Source organism: Pantherophis guttatus, chromosome 12 (assembly GCF_059756535.1).
Source record: "Pantherophis guttatus breed Tessera chromosome 12, ASM5975653v1, whole genome shotgun sequence".
NCBI lineage: Eukaryota > Metazoa > Chordata > Lepidosauria > Squamata > Colubridae > Pantherophis > Pantherophis guttatus.
In genome coordinates this window covers 12,264,588-12,292,530 of record NC_142074.1, presented here as the reverse complement: position 1 = coordinate 12,292,530, position 27,943 = coordinate 12,264,588, and the positions used below count along the sequence as shown (strand labels likewise).

The 27,943-nt window shown below is 42.6% G+C and overlaps 2 protein-coding genes across 2 annotated transcripts; one reads left to right on the top strand and one right to left on the bottom strand.

The window, feature by feature from the left end:
• Positions 1 to 927: 927 nt before the first annotated feature.
• On the bottom strand, positions 928 to 12,711 carry LOC117669500 (uncharacterized). Its single transcript, XM_087877414.1, has 9 exons — positions 12,694 to 12,711; positions 12,545 to 12,581; positions 11,089 to 11,229; positions 8,499 to 8,604; positions 6,449 to 6,628; positions 5,434 to 5,497; positions 4,299 to 4,369; positions 3,232 to 3,364; positions 928 to 1,098 (listed from the first exon to the last, which is right to left on the bottom strand). Exons 2-9 carry the CDS (start codon positions 12,561 to 12,563, stop codon positions 982 to 984), a joined length of 831 nt encoding a protein of 276 aa, XP_087733540.1. The 5' UTR covers positions 12,564 to 12,581; positions 12,694 to 12,711; the 3' UTR covers positions 928 to 981.
• Positions 12,712 to 12,781: 70 nt separating this feature from the next.
• Positions 12,782 to 26,034, top strand: SATL1 (spermidine/spermine N1-acetyl transferase like 1). The gene is made up of 6 exons (XM_034424025.3): positions 12,782 to 13,182; positions 14,299 to 14,350; positions 17,232 to 17,312; positions 21,102 to 21,203; positions 23,683 to 23,723; positions 25,702 to 26,034. Exons 1-6 carry the CDS (start codon positions 13,096 to 13,098, stop codon positions 25,867 to 25,869), a joined length of 531 nt encoding a protein of 176 aa, XP_034279916.1. The 5' UTR covers positions 12,782 to 13,095; the 3' UTR covers positions 25,870 to 26,034.
• The last annotated feature ends 1,909 nt before the right edge of the window (positions 26,035 to 27,943 follow it).

Here is a 27,943-nt window from a genome sequence, read left to right as displayed (position 1 = left end):
CTTGGTGGAGCAGCAGACTAAAGTGCTATTAAGTAGCACTTAGCTGCTAGCTGCCTGCAATTACTGCAAGTTCAAATCTCACCAGGCTCAAGGTTGACTCAGCCTTCCATCCTTCCGAGGTAGGTAAAATGAGGACCCGGATTGTGGGGGCAATAAGCCAAGTTTGTGTAGAGGGGGAGGGGCAAAAGCCCTACTAAGCAGGTATATACAAAAAGTATAAAGGCTATTGCTTAACGCATTGTAAGCCGTCCTGAGTCTCCAGAGAAGGGCAGCATATAAATTGAACCAATAAATAATAATACATAAAGATAGTGAGTGGTGCCTCTGGTTCAGTATCTTTTCATTCTGGCATCATCCTTAAAGGTAAAGGTAAAAGTTCCCCTCGCACATATGTGCTAGTAGTTCCTGACTCTAGGGGGCGGTGCTCATCTCCGTTTCAAAGCCGAAGGGCCAGCGTTGTCCGAAGACGTCTCCATGGTCCTGTGGCCGGCATGACTCAATGCCAAAGGCGCACGGAACGCTGTTATCTTCCCACCAAAGGTGGTCCCTCTTTTTCGTTTTTTACGTGCTTTTGAACTGCTAGGATGGCAGAAGCTGGGACAAGTAACGGGAGCTCACCCTGTTATGTGGCACTAGGGATTTGAACCGCTGAACTGCCAACCTTCTGATCAACAAGCTTAGCGTCTTAGCCACCGCATCCCTTTGCATCATCCTTAAAAGGATGCTAGTGACCAGCTATCTGCAAGGAATATAAATCCTTCCATTCCCCTCTATCCTGTCAGAGCTGAATAAGCTGGAATGAGAAGCAAAATCCCTTCAAAGAAAAACCAAGAAACTCCCGTTGCCGCCTGACAAACACCTTTGAATTAACCCAAAGACTTTTGAGGACTACAACTCTGAGGGATAAAGAATAAACAGGCAAAAGTATTTATCTTATAGTTTTATTATACCATAAGACACTTCAGTTTTCTGAAGTTTCTTTTAGTTATATGCATACTGTGGATGAACAAATCTAGAGGGTGTATTAGCAATGAGATGGTTCATTGGCTGGGAACTGTTCTCCCCATAATCAGGAAGAGAAACCGATGCCTTAGGTCTCTGTAAAAGAAAATTAAAATTAAAAGTTATTTAAGGCAGTGTTTCTCTCAACTATGCAATCTTCAAGATAGGACGTTTGACTTAATTCTCCCAATTGAAAAGTCCACAAAAGAAATGAGCTGAGAAAGAGGGCACCGGAACCCTAGCCAGTTGAGTTATGTTAAAGCAAAGTAGACCTACATTATCCAGGCTACAAACATCTGAACAATCATTAAGTGCCATCAAAACTAATTATTTTATGCCATTCCATAGTCGTCTAGACTTTTGCAGCTCAGAACTGGTAAGCCTAAAGCCTAAATCTATGTAGAGGAATTGACTTTCAGCAGGGTGTTTCCTGGACACTGGCATTAGAATAACCTCTGAAAATCTGGGCTTTCCAGCCTAAATAAAATGAACTAATCAGGTCTGTCTCATTATAATCAAGTATTTCTTGATTATGAAAACACTGCCTCCAGGTGCAAATGCTAGTTTAACAATACTACTTTATCCTCCATTTCTGCTCCGTTTTGAACTTATAGCAATCAGAAACACGACCAACACCATAATTGCATTTTTAGATCGCTAGAACGTATCATCACTGATAAATACACAAACAAATGACCAATATACTTGGTATGACCCCGCTTTCTTCTTTAGAGTGATGGTGGGACTTAAGAAAGGAAAGGTTGAAATCCTCTGATTCATTAAATGACAGGATTTCAGTTGGGACACGTTTCATTGACATTTTAGCAGGCAATGAAGCTCTTTAGAAGCTCTTCTGAGAGCTTAAAAAAGATGGACTATAATCCACAAAGTCCATTTGTGTCCTTTTCAATGTAAATATTGGATACAATTCTCTTAAATCAAGTAATCCGTGGTTTAGCAGAAAGGCTGGTCATGGGAACTCTTTTCCGTTTAACTATAAGCAATGCTTTGGCTTATTCTAGTTCAGGGGTCTGCAACCTTAAACATTCAAAGAGCCATTTAGACCCGTTTCCCACAGAAAAGAAAACACCAGGAGTCACAAAACCCTTCCTGGGCCTGACTATTTCTTGAGCGGCCACAAAACTAGCATATGTAGTTGAATTAAATGTTCTGTTTTCTTCTGAAACTTCTTTTCTAGGATTTATCCATGGTTGGCCTACCGGCGAGTTGGAAAGCTCAATAAATCGCATCCCAACAAGTGTCACAAATTAGCAGTTGTGACACATATTTATTTATTTGTTCAACTTGTATGCCGCCTTTCTCCGAAGACTCAAAGCGGCTTACAATGCATTTAAAAACCATATATAAAAACATTAAAAATTAAAACATTAAAAACAAAACCCATTCACACCATTCATGGCCGGATCTCGCCAGATTGCAACAGCGAGATCAACATCAATATTTTGAGTGACAGGGAGCCATAGCAGAGGGGTGAAAGAGCCACATGCGGCTCCAGAGCCGCAGGTTGCTGACCCCTGTTCTAGTTGATAGCAACCTTGTCCAAATCAGGTGAAATTTGACACAAGGGAAGGGTCAATCATGCTACAGTTGGTTACAACCTTATATGATTTTGGTAATCTCACTCAGGTCACATAGTTTGAACTGGGAAGTCATATAAATGCCCATGTTCTTGCCTGAATTCTTACAAGATTCCGGTTATTATTTTTATTATCGCTAATGATTACAGCTTCAATTTTTAATCCACCTCCCTTCCACGGGGTGTTCATGGATGCCATGCAAAAGCCATTAAATTTTGTTTATTTTATATTGATGTTTTAGAATCACTACCTCTTTAGTTCAGCCTGTCTGATTGTCTATTGCTTTTTCTTACTTGATGGTCTAAGTTAGGAGTATCGATTAAATACTAGTGTTTACTGAGGACTGTCTGAACGATTGGAGGCGCCTAGACAAGATCTTGTAGCAACAGGATCCAGAAAACCATGGGCAACATTCTATTTGTGCAATGATGAAAATTATTTCCTTCCCCCAAAAAGCTCTATATACGTCTCCCAAAGCTACTGACTGGTCGCTGGGAAACTACGACAAGTTTGAAGCAGAAATCAGTGGAAACCAAAATCAATTCCTTCATACAAACAAAAGTGGCTTCCGCTGACATCAAGTACACTCTGGAAAATGCCATTTTTGTGCACAGCCAAAATCTGGACATACCGGAAGCTGCCTCATAGGCAGATCTTCAAATTCTTGATCATAATCTGCACTTGGCATCTCATTCACCCAGTGGTTACTCCGGCCAGCTTGGGCAGATGGCACTGCCCTTGGAAGAGGTCTCTGGGGTGAGTAGCTGTCATATGAGAAAATTGAACACAACCATAAAAGCATTCTGTAGCCCTGGAAATGAAAATCTAGGAGTTGTATTCCTGCAAAGCGTTAAGCTAAATGTACACAAATCACATTATGGTTCAATTTACTGTATTGGCCAGGAAATGAAAGCAGATACACAAACAAATACAAAATTTCCACCGTTACTAGTTTTCTCTGCTTATTGGAAAAGAGGGCTGTTTCCGCCTGTTGTATGTGTAGTGATCACAATGTGGAAGTTACTGTGAGGCTGACTTCCCAATAAATATTTTCTTTGAAGTGATTTTCAAGCAAATTGCTGTAGATGGAATAGTGTCACAAAGTGAAATAGCTTCTTTCTGGGTGTGGACTGGGTGTGTATGTGGGTCTATGTCTATATACTGGGTTTATGCTACACACGCACACAGAGTCCAGATTAAGCCAAGTTGAGTGGATGGTACAGGTAGTCCTCAACACACAACCAGAATTGAGCTTTAAATTTCTGTTGCTAAGTGTTGTGGTCCGCCAGTAGCCTGCGGAGCTGGCAGCGGAGTTGGACAGCGATGAGGCTGAAGAAGAACATGGGCCAGTCCTGGAGGCTGGGGGAGGCCCAGATGAGGGCTCTGCGTCGGAGGCAGAGATGGGGCCAGGGCCATCAGGGAGTGATGTGCGGACTCCGGAGCCTCCAGAGGCTGACAGCAGAGAGGCAGAGGAACAGGAGGAGCCTGTTCCTAGTGCACGCATGAGAAGAGCTCCCAGAAGGCAAGAGCAGCTACAGCAAAGAGGATTACCTATAGTGTATTTCCATCCACTGAAATCAATGCTTAAAATTAGTTGGGACTACACAAGCTTCACTTTTCGAGTGTGAAAGAAAGTTAACAATCTGGATTCAAACCCTGTGATAGAAAACACATTTTTTTTATCACAGGAGGTCATACCTGAATCTATCCTCCTGTTGGTTCTGGGCCAAAGGCCTGGGAAATGCCAACATTTGTTTCGGCTGGGCGTCCTGTGCGAGAAAAATCAGAAATGGGAAATAAGCAGATTGCTTTGATTTTGATGATTGTTTTAAACAGAAAAAAAAAGCATTCCAAGATAACAATATTTATGAAAATGAAATAGGTCAAGATTAGGTTGTTGGAGGAAAAATAAAACTGGGGGGAAAAAAGTCAACCATGCATCATTATGGGATCAAAATTGGACATATCACCTTCTAAAAGCTTGCGAAGTATTGTTCCTATTGGACAGGTAGAATCATTATATTTTCTTTTCCATATGAGCCAGATCTTTCTTGCTGTTCCTCTTTTACTAAGAAACCCATTATCATATATTTGGTTTTACTTTCCTAGGCCAGGAGGTGCTATAAAGGTAAAGGTTCCCCTCGCACATATGTGCTAATCGTTCCTAACTCTAGGGGGCGGTGCTCATCTCCGTTTCAAAGACGAAGAGCCAGTGCTGTCCGAAGACGTCTCCGTGGTCACATAGCCAGCATGACTAAATGCCAAAGGTGCACGGAATGCTGTTACCTTCCCACCAAAGGTGGTCCCTATATTTCTACTTGCATTTTTTACATGCTTTCGAACTGCTAGGTTGGCAGAAGCTGGGACAAGTCACGGGAGCTCACCCCGTTACGTGGTGCTAGGGATTCGAACCGCTGAACTGCTGACTTTCTGATCGACAAGCTCAGCATCTTAGCCACTGAGCCACCGCATCCCCAGAGGTGCTGTACTGGGGTGCAAAGGGGTGAGCGTTACTTTAGAGATTTGTATTATTTTTTTAACATCCCATTTATTTATTTATATACATTGCATGTAAATTTATGCCATCTTTTTCAAATAATTATGGGAGCATCAATGACAGGAATTAATCACATCTTGTAGATCAGCGATACGGTATCAATTTCCATTGGAAAGTAAATGGGATGTTTAAAAACAATGAGGCAAGATATGTCTAAAAATAACTATCTACCGTTTTTTGAAAAAGCAAAATAACCCTTTAAAAACCTCATTAAATTAAATACAAAACAAAGCCATAATAACAACAATGAAATAAATTTAAAAGGTATTTGCTTACCAACTGTCTTTGGGGTTTATTTGGGATGACCTGAGCTGGGAGTCTTGCTTGCCTTTCTTGACTTCTGAAAATATTACCAAAATATCAGATTTTAAAAAAACTAATATTAAATGTAAATGTAGCATACCCTTGACGAGGAGAAAAACCTAAGCTAAACTAAGCTAATTTATTTTGTTCAGTTGTGTTCAATTTTTGAAGATTGCCTGGAACGTATCCTTGCAGTTTTCTTGACAAGATTTTTCATAAGAGTTTGCCCTTACCTCCTTCCTAGGGCTGAGAGAAAGTGACTGGCTCAAGGACATCCAGCAGGCTTTGTGCCTAAGGTGAAATTAGAACTCAAAATCTCCTGGCTTCTAGCCTGACATCTTTGCCACTAAAACTGTGGCTAGGATCATATTAAAAATGGATGATCTTAGCTTATTGTAGGGTGCTAAACAAACCATAATTAAACAAACTATGTGTCGGGGTTCTGACGGATGCCCTAATTAAATCATGAGCCTCAAGCCAAGTTTCAAAAGAAATCCAGCCATTTATTAGGAGCTTCATGTCAGCATGTTCCAAGTGAAGCCAACGTAATTTATGACCCAATCTTGACCCTTTTTCCTCCCTCCCCCCCAGGGTGTGTCATCAGTCACATTCGCCAACAGAGCAATTTCACGGGTTGTAGAGATCACTCCCCTCAGGCCACTGTGGGTAACCATGGGAGATAGCCTTGAGAGAGAGATGTCTGGAATGTGCTTTTGTTTTTGGCTGCCATGCTGCTTCGTTGTTTTCCCATCCTGCTTGCCTATGGCAACTCGAGAGCAGGCCAGGGATGCTTTGTGAGTTGACACTATGGCTTAGTATGTTACATAAATACCACCTCTGTGCTGCTCCTAAGCTCTCTCTTCATCGGGATGCTTGTCACTTTTAGTTCAGTGTTACCTATACGTTCACTGATCAGGGCAGGGATTTGGTGGAAATAAATCCTGCCTCAGTCAAAAAATGGTCTTCTCTCTACCCCAAATAAACTCACCTGCTCTTTTTCGGCTGGCTTCTACAGTAGGCAACCCACTGCACTAAGGTGAAGACAACTGTAGACAATGTGACTGCAGGAACCACGATCATCAAAATCAAGTCCAGGGTGTTCCACGGATAGTCACATTTGGGCCCCATGTACCAATAATCTTTCCATTTGTTTCGGTAGGAGGGACACCTGAAGACATAATTTTTTTTATTATTTATTTTTAGTTTGGCAAGCATGTATGAGAAAGCAAGTATAAGTATGAACATAACATATAAACATATAAGTATAAGCAGGTATAAGTATATACATAAGAAACGAGTACGAATAAATGGGACGAGTAGGGCACGGCTGGTAGGCACGCTGGTGCGCTTATGCACCCCCCCTTACAGACCTCTTAGGAATGGGGTGAGGTCCACGGTAGACAGTCTAAGGTTAAAATTTTGGGGGTTTGGGGAAGAGACCACAGAGTCAGGTAGTGCATTCCAGGCACTGACCACTCTGTTGCTGAAGTCGTATTTTCTTCAATCGAGTTTGGAGCGGTTTACTTTGAGTTTGTATCTATTGTTTGCCCATGTATTATTGTGGTTGAAGCTGAAGTAGTCATTGACAGGTAGGACGTTGTAGCAGACAATTTTGTGTACTAAGCTTAGGTCAGACCATAGGTGGCGTAGTTCAAGTCCAAAATTTTAAGCCTGGTGGCATAAGGCATATTCTGTTGTGAGCAGGGTAGTGAGTCAGTGGTGAAATCCAATTTTTTTTACTACCGGTTCTGTGGGAGTGGCTTGGTGGGCGTGGTTTGGTGGGCATGGCAGGGGAAGGATATTACAAAATCTCCATTCCCACCCCCCTCCAGGGCAAGGATATGCAAAATCCCCATTCCCTCCCCACTCCAGGGGAAGGCTATTGCAAAATCTCCATTCCCACCCCACTCTGGGGCCAGCCAGAGGTGGCATTTGCTGGTTCTCTGAACTACTCAAAATTTCTGCTACTGGTTCTTCGAACTGTTCAAAATTTCTGCTACCGGTTCTCCAGAACCTGTCAGAACCTACTGGATTTCACCCCTGAGTGGAGTACTCATCTCGTGAAATGGAGGAGACCAAAATTGAGAAGCTTTGAACCACTTTCCCTGCAAACCATAGCCTGTATCATGAAGTTGGGTGCTAATCCACCCAGCAACTCTAGGGTTGGGTGCTAGAATCAAGGGCTTCCTTGTGTTCTGGAGTGACATTTGCAAGTAACGTTATCAGCCTCAAACATTCAGGCTGAGTTTGCTTATCAACAAAGGTTCAGGGGTGGGCAACAAAGATGATTCAAGAGCTTGAGGACATGCCTACAAGGACAGGCAGACTAAAATTTGGAAGTCAGATGAAGAGAGAAAAAAAAAAGATTTAGGGGAGAGATGATACTTAAAAAGAAGCTAGAGAGAAGCTAGTCAAGAAAGTGTTTCCATATCTTGGAAACTAGACCAGAAATAACAAATACAAGCAGTGGTGGGATTCAGCCGGTTCACACCTATTCGAGAGAACCGGTTGTTAACTTTCTAAGCAGTTCAGAGAGCCAGTTGTTGGAAGAAATCTTATTTTGTTTTTTTCCACTTACAGGGCCAATCCTGTAAGGAAGGCAGGAAGGAAACATTCTGGTGTTGTTTCTAGCCTAATCTTTATTGCCCTGCTTACAGAAACTGCCTCTCCGGTTAACCCTTATTACATTGTAACAGCTAAGGCGAAGCGCCCATCGACGTGAGTGACGTTAAATTGGCCACACCCACATGATCACATGACCACCTAGCCACGCCTACCCAGCTGGTCATTAGGGCAGAGAACCGGTTGTTAAATTATTTGAATCCCAGCACTGAATACAAGTTATGGATAGAGGGAGGGAGGGAGAGGGAGGGGAGAGCACTAGAGTTAGTTTACCAAGAAGGAAAATGTTCAGAATGGAAGTTGTCCCCATGAAGGTTATAAATTCTCCATCTCTGGAGGCTTTTAAGAAGAGGCTGGACTTTGCAAATACAGCCCTCCTCCCTATATTCTCAAAACAAGGAAGTTAACTTACTTACTGGCAATAAGGAACTTTATCTTTACAACTGCAGGCAATCCCTTTAGGGCAAAAACCGACCGTATCACCTACACAGTTATCAAAGTCTGCAACATGGGTGCAATCAGCTGGAAAAGAAGACACAGTTCAATTCAACCGCCGTGTTTCACATTAGTCATCACTGGACTTCCAAGAGCAAATTTCAACTGCATACGTGGATCCCTCACCGGATTCGTGCATTGTGTTAAACCATAATATAGTTTCGTTGTTTTTTTATGTCGTACAGTCTTCTCAGCTTGGCTATTGTCCTTTATAAGCCAGAGGGATGGCTTAGCATGGTAGGAGAACAGAGCTAAGCACGGTTCATTTAACAGCATAGCAAGCCATGCTTAGCTGAATTTTTTTTTAAAAAAACAACTTTGTTTCTATTGTAAGGAATGTTGGATTAGATCAGTGTCAAATTCAAGGCCCGGGGGCTGGATTTGCCCCATGGGGCCGGTGGGGCTTTCCTAGAAACAGCGAAGGACCGGCCCACAGTGCCTCTGCCAGCGAAAACGGGCTCCTGAGCTCCATTTTCGGCTGCACGGCCTCTTGCAGCCCTCCGTTTTCACTGGCAGTGGGTTGCAGGAGGCTGTGGCAGCTGAAAACGGAGCTTGGGAGCTGGCAAAGCGCTTGGCCCACCACAGGCGCCCCAACAGGAGTGATGTCGAGCTGGCCACGCCCATCCTGGCTCCCCGAAGTCAAACACAACCCTGATGTGGCCCTCAATGAAATGAAAATTTGACACCCTTCAATTAGATGGACTTTTACATGTCTGAACACCCAAATAAGACTTACTGAACAAACAAACAAACTACGACTCACTGCAATACGCAAACCTGGTCCCTTTCTATTATATGAGGAAAAACAAAACGAAAATGTGCTTATTTACTTTTTTTCTAGTCTATCTTCCCTTTTCCCAAATTACCAGCAAGTTACTTTTTCCTGTCTGGAAAAGAAGAGGATTGGATTGTGTTTTGCGTGATTAACAGCTGACTTGATAAGGGCATTCATTTAATTTTAAATTCTTCTAGAACAGTAATAATAATTCACTTCTAAAACTATGTTTCTGTCCTGGATTGCCAGTAGATAAGAACAATCTCTTTCTGGAAATATCTAAACTCAGCATTCTAAAAATTCTAATTATCTTTAGCTATGTTCCAGTGGCTAAGACGCTGAGCTTGTCGATCAGAAGGTCGGCAGTTCAACGGTTCGAATCCCTAGCGCCGCCTAATGGGGTGAGCTCCTGTTACTTGTCCCAGCTTCTGCCAACCTAGTAGTTCGAAAGCACGTAAAAAATGCAAGTCGAAAAATAAGGACCACTTTGGTGGGAAGGTAACAGCGTTCTGTGTGCCTTTAGTCATGCCCGCCACATGACCACGGAGATGTCTTTGGACGACGCTGGCTCTTCGGCTTTGAAACGGAGATGAGCACCGCCCTTAGAGCCAGAAAATGATTAAAGCGCGGGGAACCTTTACCTTTACCTATCTTCCTATGATTGTTAAGACCATAACATATTTTTGAGCCCTCTCAGCCCAAAGACAGAAGTTGGTTCCCGCAGAGGAAAAACTAAAATGTATTTATTTTTCTTGAGTCAGTCATGAAATTTCTATTCCCCTCCCGTTTCTCAGCAATAGTTGGACTTTCAGTCAATGATCCTGGAGAATTTATAATCCTGATTGTAATCTGGTCCCCCCTATCTGTGTGAGAAGGAAGTATGATAGAGGATAATCTGAATCTTGAGTGACACAATCTTTTATCTTTGTCTTCTTTCACACTATTCACATGGCTATTCAATTACAGTATTTTTCGGAGTGTAAGACGCACCGGAGTATAAGACGCAGCTTAGTTTTTGGGGAGGAAAATAGGGGGGGGGGGAAATCTGCCTACCAGGTATTCATCTGGCTAGCGTCCTTAATCTGGTCAGCTTCAGCACATTAGTTTGCTGGTTTTTTATCCCCTGCTTGGGGATTAAAAAACAGCTTCTAAGGCACAACTGCGAGAAAGCAGCAATGAGAAAAGTAGGCAAAGCACGGGGAGATCGCTTCACTCGGCTAGCGCCTCTTTAAAGCACAGCTGAGAGTCGAGGGAGCAGGCAAAGCTGGGAAAATGCTTCACTCACTAACACCTCATTAGTGCCTCGTTAGGGCTGAAAAAAAGCTTTGAAAAAGCTACATTCGGAGTATAAGACACACCCAAATTTTCAGCCTCTTTTAGTGGGGAAAAAGGTGCATCTTATACTCTGAAAAATATGGTAATCCCCTTTTAGGTTCCCGCGATCATTATTATTGGACTAGGTTTGCACAATAGGCTAAGCTCCAATGGAACTAACCAGGTTTAGCATATCAAGTCTTTAACTGCACTAGGTAAATTCTATTGTGCAGGCATATCCCTTGAGGTCTATGTTTCGTTTCCAACAGATGAATATAAGATTGCGGATTTTAATCCTAGTCCTTACTACATCCACCTCTTTTAAAAAAAGTCAAGCTCCAAAGGATTCCCCTTGATTCTGACATCTGGAGGATCTTGTTAACCAGAAGTCATCTAAAAGAAGATCCCAAAGGTTTTCTTACGTTTTGCAGCGTTTGCGGTCAGGCAAGTGATGGTTAACAGCAAAAGTAGGGGCAGGTGAAGACTGGATGCCAACATCGTGGAATTCCTTCGAAAAGAAGAGTTTTGATCCTTTTCTGACTTTCTGAAGTTTTCATTCCAATCTGAATAATTTTGATTTACATTAGACCAAAGGCCATGGATTTTGAACTTGCTTTACAGCATCATTCCTGGTTTTTAATTAACTTTTTTTAAAGATAGGTCTTCTTGGATTGGTTCTCAGACCAATATTCATGTAAATAAATGATTAGAAATGGGATCGTAGCATTTCCTAAATATATTGCATATAGGTCAGTGGTGAAATGTAAAATTTGTTACTACCGGTTCTGTGGGTGCGGCTTGGTGGGGGGGTTAATATGACTGAGTGGGCATGGCCAACTTTTTTTTTTTTTTACTTTTAAAACCATTTTTTCTACAACCTCTTCGGCTGAAGAGGTTGTAAAAAAAATGCTTTTAAAGCTTCTGACGATCCCAGCTGACTTGCCTGATCAGCAGAGGCTTTTTTTCCCTTTTAAAAACATTTTTTCTACAACCTCTTCGGAGGTTGTAGAAAAAATGCTTTTAAAAGCCTCAGATGATCCCAGCTGAGCCGCGCGATCATCAGAGGCTTTTTTTTAACTTTTAAAAGCATTTTTCCAGCCAAAGAGGTTATAGAAAAAATGCTTTTAAAAATAAATTAAAAAAAGCCTCTAATGATTGCACAGCTCAGCTGGGCAATGGGTGGGTGGGGGGGCAGGGATTTAGGGTAAAATGAGGACCCAGATTGTTGGGGGCAACATGCTGACTCTATAAACCGCTTAGAGAGGGCTGTAAATCACTTTGCTAAATGACTAATTCCCACAACACAGTCAAATTAACTACTAAGACTGTATTACAATCCTTCTTCTCATCCTTACTAGTACCTATGTCTTCCCACTTATGGCTATATCCATGTTGTTTGTATCTTTACAATTTATATTGTTTTTATAGTTTCCTAGTATGATTTGATTGCTTATTAGTATCGTATGACTATTACTAAGTGTTGTATCTTATGATTCTTGATGAATATATTTTATTTTTTCTTTATGTACACTGACAACATATGGACCAGAGACAAATTCCATCACACTTGGCCAATAAAGAATTCAATTCTAATTCTAATTCTAATTCTAATTCTAATTCTAATTCTAATTCTAATTCTAATTCTAATTCTAATAATTCTAATTCTAATTCTAATTCTAATTCTAATTCTAATTCTAATTCTAATTCTAATTAATTCTAATTCTAATTCTAATTCTAATTAATTTTAATTCTAATTCTAATTCTATTCCACTATGAAGCGGTATATATGGTAAGTCTAAGTGCTATTGCTATTACAGTTTCTTTTCCCCCAATGTTGAATTAAATTTTGTAGGTGGCCTTCCTGGGCATTTTTCTTACCATCCGTTTTTGGGGACATCCGTTGACTTGTGTGGTTCTTGGAAGAAGAGAGAGAGAGAGAGAGAGAGAGAGAAAACTCCTAATCAGTCAATTCATAAATCCCCATTTGAGATTTCGAACATTGAGGAGTAGGCTCCAAGTTGGCCTACCTTGAGATCTTCCCACCTTCACCTTGTCTTGATAATTGTTTATAAGGGAAAAAGATGAGCAGAGATTAGATATTGTGATGCTGGCCCCATTATGACTCTTTGCATGATCAGGCTGTTGGGTGACCCCAGCACAAGCTGGGATGGAAGCCAGAAACAGAGACCGTATCTCCAACCTCCATTCTTTGTAAACGGGCAGGAGAAAAGATAACGCGGGGGAAGGTTCGGTAGCGAGAAAAGAAGGCCGCTTCTACTTCTTCTTTTGTCTTCTCTTTTTCTTTTTCTGTCCTTGTCCGACCATCACTCTCTTGAGATGGTGAATGAAGCAGCCCCAGCAGAGGCTCAGCAGCGCTCAAGCCCCTTTGTGGGAAGCGAACGGGCACGCTGCTGCTTCAAACTCTCATTATGGAAGGCAACAGCAACTCCATGAATCGCTTCCGGGTGCGACCAGCTGAGCCGCAGGACTGTCCTCATATCATGCGACTCATTAGAGTAAGAGAGAAGATGATGATGGGGTCGAATGGGGTCTTAACCAGGGGTGAAATGCTACCAGTTCAGACCGGTTCTCCCGAACCAGTAGTAAGAAATGCTACCTGTTCGGGCGAACTGGTATTTCTAACAATCAGCTGGGCGACGATCAGCTCTGACCCGCAATTTATATTAGCTAGAATCATCAGATTTCCTGCTTTCTAGCTAATCTAAATTGCTGTTGTGACCCAGGCCCAAGTAGGTATTATAAGACGCAATCAGTTCCAAAACAAACAGACTTTATTAGAACAGCTGAGAATTAACTCATTCTCAGCGTAGTCCAAACTAATTCAAAACAAATTCTTCATAACACAATTCTTCAGCCTTATCACCAACCTTGGTCTAATTAGGCAACCTGCCAAAGGCTTTTCTTGGCAAAAGTTCAGAAGCAGAAGATGCCGACAAGAAATAAATGCAGCAGGACAAGAAACAAATCTATCAACGTTGTTTTCCGACAAAGAGCCCAAGAGCCATTGCTGGTCTTTTAAGCCTTATGGGAGGGGCCAATCATTTCTTGGCCTTACTCCCGAGTCGTCCTTTTTGCTTTAGCTGTTCTTGCCTTCTGGCAGCTCTTCTCATGCGTGCACTAGGAACAGGCTCCTCCTGTTCCTCTGCCTCTCTGCTGTCAGCCTCTGGAGGCTCCGGAGTCTGCACATCACTCCCAGATGGTCCTGGCCCCATCTCTGCCTCCAATGTAGAGCCCTCATCTGGGCCTTCCCCAGCCTCCAGGACTGGCCCATGTTCTTCCTCAGCCTCCTCACTGTCTGACTCCGCTGCCAGCTCCGCAGGCTGCTGGCAGATCACAACAATTGCGTGGCACAGCGAATTCCCCCCCTCTCGCTGTTCTACTTACCTTTGCAGACTCGGAAGGCTTCAAAATGTTCCTTTTTTAGCACTGTGTGGGCGTGCCTCAGGCGCGCATGTGCATGCAAAGCACGCACTCGGTAGCAGTCTCACAGAACCGGTAGCAGACTTTAGAGGATTTTACCACTGGTCTTAACCTATCAACTGTTGAGAAGTCCAAACAAATAACATTATTTTTTTTATCCCAGTGACATTCTGGTTTTCTTCTCTTGGCAGGAACTGGCTGCTTATGAAAACATGCCCGAAGCAGTAAAAATAACAGAAACAGGTAAAAACAGCAGCTTTGAGAGTATTATACAGCTGGTCCTTGACTTACAACCTTTCATTTAGTGACTGTTCAGAGTTGCAATGCACAGAAAAAAGTGACTTACGACCATTTTTCACGCTCCCGACCTTTTCAGCATCCTCGTGGTCACGTGATTGAAATTTGGATGCTTGGCAACCGGTTCATATTTATGACGGTTGCCGTGTCCCCGGGGATCATGGGATCCCTTTTTGAGATCTTCTGACCAGCAAAGTCAACGGGGAAAGCCAGATTCACTTTACGATCTAACTTAACGACTGCAGTGATTCGCTTAACAATGGGGGCAAGAAAGGCCATAAAATGGAGCAAAATTAACCTAACATTTAAAGCTTGACAATTGTGTCACTTAACGATGGAAATTTTGGGGCTCAGTTGTGGTCATACATCAAGGACAACCTGTAATTTCTACACTGAAAAAGTTCATCATCAGCTTGAAGACAAGGAAGCATGTACCCTTCCCCCCCCCTCTTCTGGGAACCTCCCTGCCTCCCCCCCTCTAATGCACTTCCACTCCCACCTCCCTTCTTTTTTAGAACAATTCGACAACAGTATGTGGCATATTCAAATTGCTCTCATGGTGACATCTTAATCATCCCAAAATTTCTCTGGGCTGGCTGGAGAGAGACGCAAAATAGCTGGGGGCAAAACAGGGCTTCCTCTGCAGGCTGTTGGATGTCTTGTAAAGATGGAGAGGAAGAGATGGGGCCTTCCTTGGGAAAAGGGGAAGTAGGATGGTGACAAGAGGGAAAAGGGACTGGACAGAGAAAATGCACCACTGGTATCCGTGTGTGTGTGTGTGTGTGTGTGTGTGTGTGTGTAAGAGGATGGGAGTAAAATCTTAAGAACATTGGGAATCTGTCTCTCTCCTATCATCCATCCATCCAACCACCCACCATTGTGTAATTTATTGCTTTCTCTCCATAATCTATCATCTATCTATCTATCCATCCATCCATCCATCCATCTATCTATCTATCATCTATCATCTCCGAGCCGAGGTGGCGCAGTGGTTAGGGTGCAGTACTGCAGCTACTTCAGCTGACTGCTAGTTTAGCAGATCAAATCTGCTAATCAAATCTCACCGGCTCAAGGTTGACTCAGCCTTCCATCCTTCCGAGGTGGGTAAAATGAGGACCCAGATTGTTGGGGGCAATATGCTATTTAGTATACTGTCTTTGGTGTAAGCCACCCAGAGTCCTGGGAGAGTGGGCGGCATAGAAATATGAATAATAAATAAAATACAATAAATCTCTCATCTATCTATCTATCTATCTATCTATCTATCTATCTATCTATCTATCTATCTCTCATCTATCTATCTATCTATCTATCTATCTATCTATCTCTCATCTATCTCTCATCTATCTATCTATCTATCTATCTATCTATCTATCTATCTATCATCTCTCTCTCTCTCTCTATCATCTATCTAATCTATCATCTCTCTCATCTATCTATCTATCATCTACACAAGGTGTTGAAAAGGGTCTCACTCAACCCTCATGTGGCCCTGATTAAAATCTTCCCTTGGTCTCAAAGATGACATTCCTTCCATGGGCCTATTCCAATCCCCAAAGATTTTTTTTTTTTAAAGCAAGAGGTGTATTTTATTCCTAATTAAAAAAACAAGATAGCAAGAAAAAAAAGCTTCTAGCTTACCTTTACCCCCTAATATTCTAAATAACTGCATGCCTTTATTTCTATCCCCTAATATTTTACATAACTGCATGTTTTTCAGTTCTATCTGGATTCCTGGAGGACAATTCCTATTAATTTTACTAAGTGATCTGTTATTTGCAGGTCCTAAAGACCAAAAGGGACATGGTGGCTCAGTGGCTAAGACACTGAACTTGTCGATTGAAAAGTTGGCAGTTCAGCGGTTCGAATCCCTAGCGCCGCGTAACGGGGCGAGCTCCCATGACTTGTCCCAGTTTCTGCCAACCTAGCAGTTCGAAAGCACGTAAAAACTGCAAGTAGAAAAATAGGGACCACCTTTGGTGGGAAGGGAACAGAGTTCCGTGCGCCTTTTGTGTTTAATCATGCCGGCCACATGACCACAGAGATGTCTTCGGACAGTGCTGGCTCTTCGGCTTTGAAACAGAGATGAGCACCGCCCCCTAGAGTCGAGAACGACTAGCACATATGTGTGAGGGGAACCTTTACCTTTACCTTTAAAGACCAAAAAATTAATACAAAGCTGTTAGAACAGGAGTGTCCAACCTTGGCAACTTTTAAGACTTGTGGACTTCGATCCTCCAACCAGCATGGACAAAAGGGGATCTCCCTGGCTGGCTGAGGAATTCAGGGAGTTGAAATCCACAAGTCTTAAAAGTTGCCAAGGTTGGATACTCTTGCTTTAAGATCTTTAAAGCATGTGAACAGTAGTGGCTAAAATTGTGGAAACCTTTTGGGAAAAGTGTATTTTCTAAAACTAGCTAATAACACCACTTTTTTTTGGAGTTGTTCCATAACATTATATATCAATGGAAAGATAATTTAATCAAGAACGTAACGCAATAACTATTCCCAGGCCATTCCAGCAGTGGAATATGATTATCTTGAATCTCCCCCCCAAAAGTGGTGTTATTAGCCATCAAACCTCAAAATACTTTCCCAAAAGGTTTCCACAATTTTGACCACTACTGTATTTTTACTTGTCTTCCCGTGGAAGCAAAGTCTAACCATTCTCTATCATTTTAATTCCGAAGAGTTAACCCTCCATTCTGGTGAAAACAGACAAAATCTGCTTAAGGGGAGTCAGTTTGGGGGCCAATGGTGATCCTCTCGTTTGTAATTTTCATGTAGTATTTCTTACCCTTCATTCAATGGCTTGAACATTTTTCAGATTTACTTCGAGATGGTTTTGGAACACGTCCCTTCTTCCAATGTTTAGTAGCAGAGGTATCATCGGAAAATGTAATGTTAGGTAAGCCAAATATATATATATTAGCTGGTGAAATGAGTCTTGCAGGATGAAAACTACCTGTTCAGGCCTTAGAAATTAGAAATCTAAGAAATTCAACAGGCTTCTTCTCGTCCACTGGAGGTTTTTAAGAAGAGTTTGGACAATCATTTGTCTGAAATGGTATAAGGTCTCCTGCTTGCGCAGGGGGTTGGACTAGAAGACCTCCAAGGTCCCTTCCAACTCTGTTATTCTGTAAGATGCTGAATATGGAAATGCACAGGGGTGGGCTTCAAAAATTTTAGCAAGGGGTTCTGTGTCCTGTTGCTGGGTTGGCATGGCCATGATAGGCGTGGCCTAGTCGGCCTCCTGCACCATGGGGTGGGGGGCGTTTTTGCCCTTCCCAGGCTCCGGAGGTTTTCTTCGAGCCTCCGGGAGGGTGAAAACGGCCTCCCAAAGCTCTGATGGCCCTCTGGAGGCTGGAAATGGGCCTGTTTCCAGCCTTCCCAAACTTCCGGTAGGCCCGTTTTGTGCCTTCCCCGAGTCTCCACTCGTGCCCTGCACTTACCTGCATCCAAAACGGGCCTCTCCTGGGAGAGGCAGGGTGGGGTGGGAGGGGCCAGCCAGGAGTGGGATTTAGCTAGAGGTTCTCCCGAACTCCTGCGAACCCCCAGCAGCCCACTCCTGAAAATACACGGAAAAAGCCACATATTCCAAAAATGTAACGAAGGAGGGCTAAGGGCATAAGAGATTTTAAAAAACGGGTTAATTAAAAAGACTGCTTCTCCATAGTTCGATTTTACTCCAAAGTCACAATCTCGCCTAATGATTTGCACAAAATCATTTTGTTAGCATCCCTAACAAAATCCAGACTAAGATCCCCAATTGCCTTGATCTCTTAGGTACCTTAAAAGTAATATTTGTATCCATCAAGGGAAATCACCAAATTTTGCCTAAAATCATGAGTTAGGGGAGACGAGATGAGGGTTCTCTTTGAGAGTGGTCTCACAAGGATTACTGGTATTGATTTGAAGGACTTTTTAATCTGAAAAGTCAAATCAATTAAAAGATAATTTGAGGATTCCGGGGATACTATGGTGCCATCCCAGCACATTTAGTGAACTTACTTTATTAAATTTTTATGCCACCTCCCCAAGTGGTGAAGTTCATTTTTTTTTACTACCAGTTCTGTGGGAGTAGCTTGGTGGGCGTGGTGCGGCTTGGTGAGCGTGGTAGGGGAAGGATACTGCAAAATCTCCATTCCCACCCCACTCCAGGGGAAGGATACTGCAAAATCCCCATTCCTGGGGGAAGGATACTGCAAAATCCCCATTCCCTCCCCATTCCTGGGGGAAGGATATTGCAAAATCTCCATTCCCACCCCACTCTGGGGCCAGCCAGAGGTGGTATTTGTCGGTTCTCCAAACTACTCAAAATTTCCGCTACCGGTTCTCCAGAACCTGTCAGAACCTGCTGGATTTCACCCTTAACCACCTACCATATTTTAAATAGCTGCCTGTAATTATCTGGTTTTGAATCCCAAATATAAAACACCCCTTTTAAAAAATAACATCAACACATTTCTTTTTCCATTAAGAACCTCCCTTTGTTCAGCCCAGAAATAGAATGGCTGGCTGTGTTTTACTTCTGCCTACCTCCTTTTGCTTAATTTTCTCAACGGCGGCGTGTAGGATAAAAAGGCAGGGGGAAAAAAAATCAATTGATTTTCAGAGATGCTCATGATAATGCAGAGGCTCATTCTGACATTTTCCTGCTGCTTCTGAGCCCGAGGTGAACCGAGTGTCAAAGGCAATTAGTGGTAAGGCAACAGTAATTGTGAAAGGAGCTGTGCTTTCATACACACAAATTCGTTACTCCCACCGAGTGCATGAAGGTCTATGACAATTCTCTGCGGCCAATTCGTTGCAGGTCAACTCAGTGCGGGACGAGAGTTACAGTAATATCAAAGAAATGGTGGAATAGAATCATTACAAAAAGCATGCAAAAGGAGGGACAGAATGAAATCTGAAAGGCAAAAATTAAAATATTTTTTTTTAAATTTTAACTAATGAAATAGAATTGTTAAATCGTTCCACAGCAAGTTGGTCGTGGTGAGTTGTCCAGTGGCAAGTTGTCCATCATGAATTATCCTGTTCCACCTTTTGCTTATTTGTACCCTATGACTATCATTAAGTGTTGTACCTTATGATTCTTGACGAATCTATCTTTTCTTTTTATGTACGCTGAGAGCAGATGCACCAAAGACAAATTCCTTGTGTGTCCAATCACACTTGGCCAATAAAGAATTCTATTCTATTCCATTCCATTCCATTCCGTATTTTCTTTATTCTGTTGTTCTGTTCTGTTCTGTTCTGTTCTGTTCTGTTCTGTTCTGTTCTATTCTATTCCATTCCATTCCGTATTTTCTCTATTCTATTCTATTCTATTCTATTCTATTCTATTCTATTCTATTCCATTCCATTCCATTCCATTCCATTCGTAAATCTAAATGAGGACCCAGATTGTTAGAGGGGAATATGCTGACTCTGTAAACCGCTTAGAGAGGGCTGTAAAGCACTGTGAAGGGGTATATACAGTGGGGCAAAAAAGTATTTAGTCAGCCACCAATTGTGCATTCTCCCATTTAAAAAGATGAGAGAGGCCTGTAATTGTCATCATAGGTAGACCTCAACTAGGAGAGACAAAATGAGAAAACAAATCCAGACAATCACATTGTCTGATTTGGACAGAATTTATTTGCAAATTATGGTGGAAAATAAGTATCTCCATGGAAACTCTTTCTGGATGTGTGTTGGGAACCTAAAACCAACCATCAACTGAATCTAACAGAGATAATAGATTTCAGTAAGAGATATCCTGTTACCAACATGGAAGCAACTCTGCAAGAAGCAGTAGCAATAGCAATAGCACTTAGACTTATATGCCGCTTCCAGTGCTTTACATCCCTCTAAGTGGTTTACAGACTCAGCATATTGCCAACAATCTGGGTCCTCATTTTACCAACCTTGGAAGGATGGAAGGTTGAGTCAACCGTGAGCCGGTGGGACCCCTGTTCCAAACTCTCAACATTTTTGAACAATGGGCATTTAGCAACTGATGATGGCTACTGGAAGTCATAGTTTAGTAAAACCTGAGAGCCCTTAATGCTCTGACCTCTACTTTGAAGACCATGTAAGGAATCTAACTTCTGGTTGCTTTTCAATATGGGATATGTTTGATCAATGGTTAGACAAAAAGAGTGGAAATTAAGAGGATGAAAGGTTACTGATAGGTATAAGTAAATGATGTAAGACTTTTATTATATATAAGCAAACGTATTATTATTATTATGATTATCATTACTAGTATTTTAGTAATATCTTGTATAAGTAGATTGATCCAGACAACAGTTTACTAAGCGTTTATGTATTTTCAAGAAGAAGAAAAAGTATAAAATGAATGAATGATACGTATTTATATGAAATAAATATGATCTGTTGTGGCTTGACACCTCCTGCCCCACGATGGCCTGTTTCCCAATTCAGTATAAAATGCAATCACTCGGTGAGGTATTCATTTATTGGTCCATTTTTACGGTCCTTATCAAAATGCAGTTAGATAAGCAATTACGTTAAATCTTCATACGTCCCCTTTTTCTCCAAGGAGCACTTCGATCACAAGAGCTGTCACATTAAGTTGACAAAATTAAAAGAAACTGAACCGGATTTCTTTAGTCGCTCGATAGCCTTACCTTTTTTCATTTTGGGGATATAATTCCTTAAAAGCGATGCCTCTTCTTTCCCCCCCCCACAGATGCAGCTATTGTAGCTTTTGCTATGTATTACTTTACATACGACCCTTGGATTGGCAAGCTGTTATACTTAGAAGACTTTTATGTTATGGACGAATATAGAGGTAACTTTTACCAACCATGTTTCCTTGTTGCCCGTTTCTAATACAGCCAGAAAATGGAAGAATCACCAGGTGGAATTAGGACATTGTGATGGGCCTGGAAAATAGCCAGGTTTTGATACACATTCATTTCCCCACCCTGTCTTTATTATATTCAGAATTCTCTCTTGGCTAAAAAGGTAGAATACAGGTAGCTCTCGGCTTACAAGTTTGTTTAGTGATCATTCAAATTACAATGTCAGGGTTCTGACAGATACCCTAATTAAATCATGAGCCTTGAGCCAAGCTTCAAAAGAAATCCAGTTATTTATTAGGAGCTTCATGTCTGCACGTTCCCAAGTGAAGCCAGCTCTGACCCTACGTAATTTACAGGAAACATAATTCTGTTTCCTCCCACCCCACTCAGGATGTGTCACCAATCACATTCACGCAGGTTGTAGAGGTCACTCCCCACTGGCCACTGTGGGTAACTCTGGGATACAGCCTTGACAGAGATAAGTCTGGAATGTCCATCTGTCTTTGGCTGCCGTGCCATTTCGCCGGTTTCCCATCCGCCCTGGCCTATGGCAACTCGAGAACAGGCCAGGGATGCTTTGTATGAGTTAACATACAAAACACTGAAAAAAAAAGACTTGACAGTTTTTCACACAACCGTTGCAACATCCCCATGGTCACATGGTCAAAATTCAAAGGCTTGGCAGCTGATTCATATTTATGATGGTGGCAGTGACCTCAGGTCCGATTTTGCGACCTTCTGACCAGCAAAGTTCAATGGGGAAGCCATATTAATTTACTGACAACTGCAATGATTCTCTTAACAACTGTGGCAAGGAAGCTTGTAAAATGGGGCAAAACTCACTTAACAAATGTCTCTTAGCAGCAGAAATATTGGCCTCGACTGCGGCTGTGAGGACTACCTGTATATAAAACAGGACTCCTGGCACTCAGTTTTGAGGCAAGTCCTGAATTGAGACAGGATCCTGGAAGTTAAACATACAGATGAACACAGTTGGAAGGGACCTTGTAGGTCATCTAGTCCAACCTTCCGTCCAAGCAGAAGACCTTACACCATTTCTGACATATGGCATTCCAATCTCTTCTTGAAAGCCTCCAGTGATGAAGCTCCCACAACTTCTGAAGGCAACTTCTGTTCCATTGGTTGATTGTTCTCACTGTCAGCAAATTTCTCCTTATTTCCAGGTGGAATCTCTCCTTGATCAGATTCCATCCATTATTCCTTGTCTGGCCTTCTGGTGCTTTGGAAAATAGCTTGACCCCCTCCTCTCTGTGGCAGCCCCTCAAATATTGAAACACTGCTATCATGTCTCCTCTGGTCCTTCTCTTCACTAGACTAGCCATGCCCAGTTCCTGCAACCGTTCATTGTATGTTTTAGCCTCCAGTCCCCTAATCATCTTGGTTGCTCTGTCCTCCCTCTTTGCTTTATTTATTTCTACCCGGCCTTTATTATTTTTACAAATAACTCAAACACATCTAACACACCTTCTATTTTCCCCACAACTGTGAACTGGGTTAGTCTGAGAATGAGTGACTGGCCTAAAGTCACCCAGCTGGTTTTTCATGGCTAAGGCGGGACTTGAACTCATAGCTTCCTGTATTCTAACCTGGTTGCTTAATCGCTAATCTGCCCCTCTGCTTTGGGATGAATCACTTCTAAGTGACCTATGAGGTGGTGAAATTGCAGGAAATGTGGTTGCTTGCATCCTGTACCCAACTGGGGTGATGGGTTTTTCAAGCATGTTGAACAATCCGAGTTTATCTAGATTTTGTGAATCCAATAATGTTTTACTATCCAATATCGCAGTGTTTCCCAACCTCAGCAGCTTGAAGTCTACCCATCTTCAAGTCGCCAAGGTGAGAAACAAGGCAATATAAGTTCATTGTGCAAATAAGGTAAAGGTAAAGGTTCCCTTCACACATATGTGGTAGTCATTCCTGACTCTAGGGGGCGGTGCTCATCTCCGTTTCAAAGCCGAAGAGCCAGCACTGCCCGAATATGTCTCTGTGGTCACGTGGCTGGCATGACTCAACGCCAAAGGCTCACGGAACGCTGTTACCTTCCCACCAAAGGTGGTCCCTATTTTTCTACTTGCATTTTTTACCTGCTTTCAAACTGCTGTTGGCAGAAACCGGGACAAGTAACGGGAGCTCACCCCGTTATACGGCACTAGGGATTTGAACGGCTGAACTGCCGACCTTTCGATCGACAAGCTCGGCGTCTTAGCCACCCTAACTCAACCTGATCTAATGGTGGATTGGTGCCATCCATATAGATGCAGCCAAGCAGTTACAATTTTTTCTTTCTTTCAAAAGATCTGAAGCTAAAAACGGTTTAAAAAAAAAAAGAGATTGGTAGAATAAAAGCCTTTGCTTACCATACAGATAATTCTACGGGTTAGAACAAAACAATGGATAATTTCCAATTCTGCGTTTCAACTGCGTTTCTTAACTGTGTTTTGGCAGGCTGGGGCATTGGAACGGAACTTCTAAAAAATTTAAGTCAGGCAAGTAACCATTTAAGACTTTTAAGTTATATTTTAAATGTTATGCTCATCGTTTTCATTGGATAACTCTAATTATTGCTAAAGAGCTAGCAGAAAAGTAAAAAAATAAATAAATAAATAAAAAATAAAGAGCTACAGCAGCTTTCTCAAAATGGGATTCTTTTTACCCGAGTTGGTGGCTAAAATTTCCATCATTCCTCAGTCCAAATCGCCATTTTTAGGAAGGAATATTAAATTTAGAGGAGCATCCGTGGTTGCAGTCTTTAAATCCACAAAAGGGCCCATAGGATCAGGGCTTGTCTGTAGGGTCAAAATAGCCAAGATGACAATGGAGTCCACCGCCTTAAATTTTTTGACCTCTCTCATAAATTGAGTTTATTTCAGGGGTGAAATGCTCCCGGTTCAGACCGGATCGCCGGATCCGGAAGCGATGGAGGCTGGTGGTTCGGAGAACCGGTAGCAAAAATCCCTGCCCCCCACCATGCTCAGCTGAGCCTTGCGATCATCAGAGGCTTTTTTTTTTACTTTTAAAAGCATTTTTTCTACAACTTCTTTGGCCGGAAAAATGCTTTTAAAAATAAAAAGAAAGCCTCTGATGATCGCGCGGCTCAGCTGGGATCGTCAGAGCCTTTTAAAAGCATTTTTTCTACAACCTCTTCGCCGAAGTTGTAGAAAAAATGCTTTTAAAAGTTTTTTTTTAAAAAAAGTTGGCCACACCCACTCAGTCACATTACCCTCCCTACCAAGCCAAATTTTACATTTCACCACTGGTTTATTTCCAGCCAGTGGCTAAAACTGCTTATGAATTCTTAAGATTGCAAAGAGAGGTTTTCGTGACTGAATGTTCCTTTACATTTATTTATTGTTCGTATTTCCCAATTTGATGTGCAATATTGCTGCCATTAAGAGAGAGAAAAAATTATAGCTCCGTTGCAATGAGCTATAGATGCATGCATGAAAAATGCAACAATTTTTATACGTACAAACATTCAAATCTTAACAAAACGTTTAATGACTTGATCTCCTTCTGGTCAACTTGCTTTGCCCAGATAGCTTTAGAGCAATTATTTCTCCACCTTGGCCACTTGAGTTGCCTGGGGAATTCTGGGAATTGAAGTCCATTTAGAGCACAAAAGAATTCAAAAACATGTACCTCCGGTTTTGTGGAAGCAGTTCTGCATGCTTGATACAATTACATGGTAGTCCTTGACTTACGTTCATTTAGTCACTGTTCAAAGCTACAATGGCACTGAAAAAAAGTGACTTATGACCGTCACTTCCAGAATTCCTCCGCCAGCAAAGTTGGCAACTTTAACACTTGTGGATTTTAACTTCCAGAACTGGGACTTCAACTTCCAGAATTGTGGACTTCAACTCTTCAAGCTGGCTGAGGAATTCTGGGAGTTGAAGTCCACAATTCTGGAAGCTGAAGTCCCAATTCTGGAAGTTGAAGTCTTCAACTCCCAGAGTTCCTCAGCCAGCAAAGTTGGCAACTTTTAACACTTGTGGATTTCAACTTCCAGAATTGGGACTTCAACTTCCAGAACTGTGGACTTCAACTCTTCAAGCTGGCTGAGGAATTCTGGGAGTTGAAGTCCACAATTCTGGAAGCTGAAGTCCCAATTCTGGAAGTTGAAGTCTTCAACTCCCAGAGTTCCTCAGCCAGCAAAGTTGGCAACTTTAAGACTTGTGGACTCTCCCAGAATTCCTCCACCAGCAAAGTTGGCAACTTTAAGACTTGTGGACTTCAACTGTTCAAGCTGGCTGAGGAATTCTGGAAGTTGAAGTCCACAAATCTTAAAATTGCCAACTTTGCTGGCTGAGGAATTCTGGGAGTTGAAGTCTCAATACTGGGAGTTGAAGTCCACAAGTCTTAAAGTGGCCAAGGTTGGAGACCCCTGTGCTGTGGTGGATTCTGCTGAATTGCACTGCGAACGTCTTTGCGTTTGCTCTCAAATGCAATCCTCTGCTTGAACAGATCGCCCTGGAGGCCAACTGCAGCTGCATGCACTTTCTCGTCGTGGTTTGGAATAAGCCGTCGATCGAGTACTACATGAGGCACGGGGCATCCGATCTCTCCACCGAAGAGGGATGGCATCTTTTCCGATTCGATAAAGAGCACCTCCTCAGAATGGCTAGGGAGTAACAAGGGAGTCTGTCTGTCTGTCTCTCTCTCCAAGGTTGGCGTACCGTCGGCTCATCAGTCACAAGGAAACCTCTAGCTAAAATTGAGGCTCTCTAAAGCAGGCAAATACTAGCAATAAGAAATTAAAAAAGAAGCTTGCTTGTTTTATGACTGGCAGTAGCTCGATACGTGATTTGATTCTGGTGTTTTTCCATTAGCAAGCTTGTTTTTAGTGTGACACAAAACTCCCTCCAATATTTGGTTAATAAGTATCATATTTTTCAGAGTATAAGATGCTCCAGAGTATAAGACGGACGTTATGGGAGGAAAACAAGAAAAAAAAAAAATCTGCCTCTGCTTACCAGCATCCACCTGTATTCATTTGGCTAGCATCCTTGCAGCAAACAGCCTGGTCAGCTTCAGCACATTATCGCAGCCTGATTCAGCACGAACAGCTGATTGGTGGTTGGATTGGCCTCTTGGAATATCGCTAATCAGCTGTTCCAGGCTGCAGGGATCGCCACCGCCCATCGCTGTCTCCGTGAGTCGTGTTTTTGGCCTCCGCATGCACCGTTTTTGGCCTCCGTGCGTCGCATTTTCGGCCGGTTCCAGGCGGCGAGGATCGGCAGCAACAGTAGCGATCCCCACCACCCGGAATTGGCTGAAAACACGATGTGCGGAGGCCAAAAACGCGATGCACAGAAGCCAAAAATGGCCAAAGGGTGGAGGCCGGCAGGTGGGCGGGGCTTCGGCAACATTCACTGTATAAGACGCACAGACATTTTGACCCAATTTTACGTGGGGGGGGGGAGTACGTCTTATACTCCGAAAAGTATGGTACATACCGTGTTTCCCTGAAAATAAGCCGTCCCCCGAAAATATTTAACCACATACGCAGACAGTCCCCACCATTTACTCTGGTTAGGGTTAGGGAGACAGAGTTGGAAATCAGGTAAGAGCAAGAGGAGACCCATCTCTCTCCACGCGCCCCAAAATAATAAGACCTCCCTGAAAATAAGGCCAAGCACTTATTTCAGGGTTCAAAAAAATAAAATAAAACAGGATCTTATTTTCGGGGAAACACGGTACATTGGCACAACCAACTCTCTTGGTTGTTGAGGGCTCCTTGACTAAAGTCAGAAGTTCATTAACATCTACACTTGTAGTCAAGGCTTTCTACAGGTTAGAGATGTTGGGTCTCTCTAAAGTATAGCAGTGCCGGATGAAAAGCCATGTGTGAATCGGAGGAGGAGTAGAAACATGCCAGAATGTTTACTGGCCTGTCTAACTTAATCTGTCAGGCCGACATAACCGCTTTCATTAAGACATTCCATGGATTGCTAAAACGCTTAGATTGTTTTAATAAGTGGAGGTAGGACAAATTGTTGTGGTCCACCGGCAGCCTGCGGAGCTGGCAGCGGAGTCAGACAGTGAGGAGGCTGAGGAAGAACATGGGCCAGTCCTGAAGGCTGGGGAAGGCCCAGATGAGGGCTCTGCGTCAGAGGCAGAGATGGGGCCAGGGCCATCGGGGAGTGATATGCGGACTCCGGAGCCTCCAGAGGCTGACAGCAGAGAGGTAGAGGAACAGGAGAAGCCTGTTCCTACTGCACGCATGAGAAGAGCTGCCAGAAGGCAAGAGCAGCTAAAGCAAAGAGGACGACTCGGGAGTAAGGCCAAGAGATGATTGGCCCTTCCCATAAGGCTTAAAAGACCAGCAACGGCTCTTGGGCTCTGTGTCAGAAAACAACGTTGATAGATTTGTTTCTTGTCTTGCTGCATTTATTTCTTGTCGGCATCTTATGCTTCTGAACTTTTGCCAAGAAAAGCCTTTGGCAGGTTACCAAGGTTGGTGATAAGGCTGAAGAATTGTGTTATGAAGAATTTGTTTTGAATTAGTTTTTTTTTTAATTTGATTTATATGCCGCCCTTCTCCGGAGTCTCAGGGCGGCTTACAATGTGTTAAGCAATAGCCTTCATACTTAGTTTGGACTACGCTGAGAATGAGTTAATTCTCAGCTGTTCTAATAAAATCTGTTTGTTTAGAACTGATTGCGTCTGATAATACCTACTTGGGCCTAGGTCACAACACAACCGT